The 6,162-nt window shown below is 38.8% G+C and overlaps 1 protein-coding gene and 1 non-coding gene across 2 annotated transcripts; one reads left to right on the top strand and one right to left on the bottom strand.

Annotated features, from left to right (window-relative positions):
- Positions 1-973: 973 nt before the first annotated feature.
- On the bottom strand, positions 974-4,710 carry LOC103718593 (transcription factor bHLH84). The gene is made up of 5 exons (XM_008807484.3): positions 2,174-4,710; positions 1,816-2,073; positions 1,635-1,700; positions 1,471-1,536; positions 974-1,335 (listed from the first exon to the last, which is right to left on the bottom strand). The coding sequence occupies exons 1-5, from the start codon at positions 2,801-2,803 to the stop codon at positions 1,240-1,242; spliced, it is 1,116 nt and encodes a 371-aa protein (XP_008805706.2). The 5' UTR covers positions 2,804-4,710; the 3' UTR covers positions 974-1,239.
- On the top strand, positions 3,554-3,657 carry LOC113463492. Its single transcript, XR_003387804.1, has one exon. It is a non-coding gene; the product is annotated as a U6 spliceosomal RNA (small nuclear RNA).
- Positions 4,711-6,162: the final 1,452 nt, after the last annotated feature.

A 6,162-nucleotide genomic window follows, 5' to 3' on the forward strand; every position in this document is an offset into this window, starting at 1 on the left:
TCATAAGTTTTGTTCTATAGCTGACCCCTGTTCAATGGAAAAGGCTTGGATGATGATAAGGGTTGCTCTCTCTCTCTCTCTCTCTCACATCCAGTGCTTTTTTGTTATATACTAAATATGAGAATCTTATTTCATGAAATCTCTCTTCGCAGCTGCCAGCTCTCGCTTGTTAATACCTCCATCATGCTGGCCATCCCATATCTGCTTCCCTCTTGTTCTCCATATTTGGTTTCCGTATCCATTTATCAAACTCAAGCTGAATGTGGTTTGGCTGAACCTTTTTGCATGGATTAGGCTAAGCCCTATGGCTAAAATAAATAAGACCATAGAGTTGTAAGAACACAGGCTTGGCCTCAGTTGTATAACAAAATGGATTCAGATTGAATTGGGGATTTCTCGACCTATTTGAATTACTTCCATACTATAACAACGTAACATCTCATCCAGAATTGCTAGCCAGAAGGTATTTTTTGGGTTTTTTAGTTCCGTATAAGTATCCAAGATTTTATAGGCATGTCCACACGGTTCTTCACATACTCTTTCCGTTCGAGCTCTAACGTTTTCGTCAAGCTAGTAGTTCAAATTTATTCAAATTTAATTACAAGCACCATGATCAGTCTGTGTTCAGCCTTTATAAACTCGTGTTGCATTGTACCCTAGTCCACATAGGCTATGGATCGAGTTCGCTCTGATACTATTTGTAACAACTTAAACCTCGCCCAAAATGACTAGATGAAACGTATTTTTTTGTTCCTGTATAAGTATCCAAGATCTTCTCAGTGAATAATTGATGTGGGACTAAATACACACCCACACGAGTCCTCGCACATTCAATCAAATGCTATCTATGAGTATTTAAGAGAGGGATAACCCCCATTGTATAGCCGATTTCTTACAGGCGGCTTTGTACTGGATAAAGAAATGACGATGAAACCCAAATCGGCCCAATCCCACTGACAAACCAAGTTACAACTGAACGAAGAATCTAACAATCTCGTCATCTGCTTCACAGTGAACATACACAAGAAGAGTTGAGAAGAACATGAGATCTGATCAAGGTGATCATTAAGTTTCAGTCCTCGAATGGCAGAATAGCTTATTCAGATAAACCGTTTACCATGCAATGAATTTATGAAAAAACTAAGATATAAATAAAGACTTGTGAACATCACAGATCCAGCATCATTCTGTTTGGGTGTTAGTGTTGGTGCAGTCTCCATGTCCGAGTCCATTTAGATCTTACTGTTGAGATGGAGAAATCTTTAGGTCAAGTCCAATGTTAATCCCATTGTAAGCGATTGGAGCGTACATCCACAGCTCATCCGAGCTCAGAAGCTGCACAGAGAAATCGCCAACATAATTACATTCAGATATCTTATTATATCAACCTATATTGTCTTAGTAGTTTGGACCTTTTTTTTTGACTATTATATTGTGTTTTTCCAATAACACGACTCAGAGAATCCTCACCTTAATTTGGAGCTGTAGAAACTTTACATATTGAACTGTTTCTTCAAGCATTGTGCTAATGTCTACCTACAAGATTATGCCAATTTAGACTCATTAGATATCGAACATTTTCACTCTGAAAGTTTTTGGAGCAAAGCAGGATTGATGCAGTAACCAAAACTTACTTTGGTCCCATTGGGAACCAAGTTCTGCAGAATCCTTAATCTCTCATTGATTCTCTCTCTCCTCCTCTGTGAAATTATTGAAATGGCAATAAGATCAGAACCCCGAAAAGGTGGCAGCAGCAACACTGCACTCTTAGGATTCAAAATGAAGGCCTTTGGCCAATTCAGATCAAGTACTTACCCTTGCATAGAGGCTTTGGGGATCGGTTGTCGACCCCCGACTGGTTTTTCTTTTCCCACCTGGACTCAGAGTTCCTCCTTTGGAGTTAGAGCTTGCGCCGCCTCCTCCATTCAGCTCCTGGGAGGCATTTGAATCCTCCTCTGAGCTGCAGCAGCTGGAGTTCTGCATATCTAAGTCAGCAGTACTATTCTCTTCCTCATTGCCACTACTAACAATCTTGGCCTTCTTAGACTGAGCCTTCTTCACCTTCTTAGGTACCTAATACATGTTCAATCTCTTGATCATGATGTCTAGAACTTGCACCAATAGAAACTAGGCAATATGTTGGCACGTAGCTAAAGAGGAGTTGCATACTCACCGGTGCCCAGGCCCGGGCCTTCTTCTTAAGACTTTCAATAGAGGTGCCACCTTTCTCATTCGTCATGGGCTGCTCAGCATCACCTGCATGAAACTTTTTCTTCATGGTTTGTGAGGTCTGATGGAGAGGAACAGCAGGCACTGATGATTGCTCTCTTGTGCTTCTGAATTCATCACTGCTCGTCTCCTCGGTCGCACAAACTGGCTCACTGAATTGATGATATGAAACAGCTGGAAGGGATCGCCCAATAATTTTCTCTTCCTCGATGCTAAAATCCATCGAGGTGGAGCTATTGCTGATCTGTGGAACAGCATTAGAATCACTGACGAAGCAGCAGCCTCCATTGTTATCAAGGGGAAGAGAGAAACTACTAGTACTAGTAGTACTACTACTTGTCCCTTGAGACAAATAGTATGGATTGTTATTAGTTTCGAAGTCTGAACAATTATATAGATCAGCACCATGGTCAGGCCAAAATATCGGTGGCATTGCGATGCTCATGTCTTGATCAAGCTCATAAGGAGATTCCTGAACACCTAGCAGGTGGGCAATTATCTCAGACTCTTCAGCCGATATTGCTGCATCAAATGAGTTCCAACTTGCTTCGAAGGCCACTACTTCAGGCTCCATTGTGGAGTTACAAACTTGGGTGGTGATAGAAAGGAAGGACTTTGGTTGTATGATCACTGTGAGAATGGATTGGTGAGGCTTAGCAAGTTGAAACTGTATTTATATGCTGGTTTCATTGTCTCGCCAGCACCAGCTAAATTGTTTGATCATCGATCATAAGCATATTTTAATTGTCACCAAGGGGGCAATACAGCTCAGAGAAGGCTAAGTTCAGGCAGGCAGTGGAAGGATTTAAAAACTGGGAGTCTTCTCAGGAGAATAACACAATGGCTTATCTAAGATTCTGTGAAGTAGGCATTCAATGGGCTTCTATAATGGGTCCAAGGGTCTAAAGCTAATGATTGAAAGGCCATAAGCTTATGATTAAGAGAGGCTTAAGTTTAGGAAGGAAGGGGAGGCGAGAGGGAGTGTGAGAAGTGTGTGATCTGGCAATTGGGAGAACGTGGGGAGCGTTGCTAAGGAATTGAATGAAACCAGGGAAGAAATTTTGTGGGAATAAAGAAAGGAGGAGAAGAGGAGAGAGAAGAGGCATGCAGGAACGTGGGGTGGGGTTCTGGAAATTGTTTTAATACCTAACCACTATTTCTTTCTCGGGCTCACAAAATTATTGGGATGTCATGGTTTGGGCCAGTTGCAAACAATTTGTCAGCACTTAGTGAATTACATGTGAGTCCTTTTTGTTAGCTTGGAAGAAGATTTAGTAACTTGGGAGATCACTCTATGGAAGTTTTGTGTTTAACTCTATCCCGTGTCTCTTCAAAGACATTTGATAAAATTGGAACAATACAGAGAAGATTGGCATGGCCCCTGCGCAAGGATGACACGTACAGATCGAAGAATTGTTCCGAGTTTTGAGTTAATTCACTATTTTGCAGGGTCAATCTTCTGCTAAAATGAATGTAGGAAAGTGCCATGAGTGACTAGTCCCATGTGAAAGGCTATATAATATGTTTTGTTTGTGCCAAGTCTAGTTGTTTAGGGAAGAGGTTGTTTTTCTAATAGTAAAAGAAGAATTTCTCACCATCTTCAGCTCGAAGTAGTAGTCTTCATATCCATTGCTTCTATTTGTAGAGATAATAGCAATTTGTCTCAAGAAGAAAAAAAAAAAGCTACCAATGTTTTTCACCAAGCAAGCAAAATTGAATTGGAAGGACATTTTTCTCACTTCATTTAATAGATAGGGTTCATAGAAAGTCTCTGATGAAGGAGAATTCGTTCCTATACTATGTCTATGATACAACTACCATGAGACAAGGCTAGTTGGTGGATTCAAAGTTTAAAGAAGAAGGGTAACATAACATTGTTTGGGATGACAGATCTATTTCTAACTTAATCAAAGGGATGTTCATCAGTAATAATGGAGCCCCATCTATAACCCAGTGGATACAAGCACTGATTTAAGTCATTTTGTTATGGCCTGTGGCTGATATTATTATTTTTAAAAAATGAAAATTGTGGGGGCAGCTTGCATCAATGAAGAACTTAATTATGGCTATAAGCTCTATGGACATAATGACCAGGTTTGCAACATGATTACTTTCACCTGCAAATCCGTTGACTCATCATGGTTGTCACTTAATCTTATTAGGGCGTTCCGTTAACTATAAAAAAAAAATTGTTACGGAGTCATCTTTCATTGCACATATCACCTCTCAAAGCAAGTTGTGAGACATGCAACTAGTTATTAATATCTAATTAAGTCACTCGAGATACAAATAAGATTACAAACTAAATTTTGATGATCCTGAGATAACACCACGATTCATGCTAAGTTTACAACTTGGTTTTCGATTCTAATAAGTATTTTACCACCATTTTCTTCCTCTAACAAATCCTTCTACCCATGATGTAACAACCTAGAACTTTACACAAAAAAAAAGACACCCAAGAAGATGTTATTTGGATACAATATATTTTTTACAATATATATATATATATATATATATATATATATATATATATATATATATATATATATATATATATATTAAAAAACAAATTTTGATCCTATAAGTGTTAGAAGGCCTTATTTGGATAGCATAATAATACATTAAGATAAGAGATGCCAGTGAAGATTGTTTACAATTTGTTAGTACTCTAATTCATGCATCTCAGATGCTTCATATATTTAATGAAGATTAAGTGCTGGGATTAGATATGAAGATCTTGTCTTTAATAAACAAAAACCAAAATCCTTGGGTTTAAGAGCCAAATGAGTTTGATTGCATAGGATTAGAAACACCAACATTTGACAATCTGATATATTAGATTGGAGATGCTTCAAGGCACACCAAAATGTTTCTTGGACATATTCAATATTGGCTTGGCAATTTTATTCAATCAGCCCCTTGCATCACACCAATTTCTATGAGCTTACCAATCCACCTGTGCGGAAGAGAGGTTTTTGCTCCACAATATTAGGCACCAACTAGTATTGTTCAGATAGATTAGATATATGGATTAGAGGTTGTCCCTCGTTTATAATTTTACGTTAGAGAGGGTCTACTCTGCCGATTCTGGCCGGCTAGCACGACTCTTGGTGGAGGTTTGGAGTAAGATTTGAGAGCTGTCACCTGGTGGGACGCCACTTCTTAATATTGGGGCTTTCTACCAACTTTGGACCAAGAAACTATAAGATCATATATCACTTAGTGCTACATATACTCGATTGATTCATTGGGTCTCTAAGACCAAATGATGATTTGCCAGGAAGCATCTTCCTAAATGAGTGGCAAAAACACCACAATCAAGAATAAGTCAAAAAAATTTTATAAATAGTTAACACCGCGTGGTAATTTGATAGACTCATCAATGATTGAAAAAGATTTTTTTTTTTTAATAAATTCAACAAGATTATTGCATTGCTCACAATTTGGTTGAAATCGAAACCTGTAATGGATCCAAGGTAGGTACAAGAACCTGACCTGATTACATATAAGCCATTGGCCAATCAACCCTTCCTAGTTTGCATCATATATGAATGATTCAATTCCTTAGTCTGCTGCTCATTCACTCCCTTCTCAAACCCTAATTGTATGCATACCAACTCGGTATCGTTCTCGCAATCTCTCACACCCATTGCCAAGCTCTGATCTAGCCTTTGTGTGCTCTCATGTTTATTTAGGAGAAAGACACTATTGTCTTTAAGAGTGTTGCCACTGTCACCGCCCTTGATGCTGAAACTAATAGGCCTCTCCCTCTGGTATCGGTTGCTTCAATTCTTTTCTTTCTTCAATTTAATCTGCTGATCCTGATGTTAAGTGACGTATATTGATTTTTGAGTTTCGGAAGTGTTGGATCTGCGATCTTGATTTTTGATTTGTAAGCATCGCAACCTGTTGAATTTTTAGGGCCATGCG

The sequence above is a fragment of the Phoenix dactylifera genome, unplaced genomic scaffold (assembly GCF_009389715.1).
Source record: "Phoenix dactylifera cultivar Barhee BC4 unplaced genomic scaffold, palm_55x_up_171113_PBpolish2nd_filt_p 000626F, whole genome shotgun sequence".
NCBI classification, from domain to species: domain Eukaryota; kingdom Viridiplantae; phylum Streptophyta; class Magnoliopsida; order Arecales; family Arecaceae; genus Phoenix; species Phoenix dactylifera.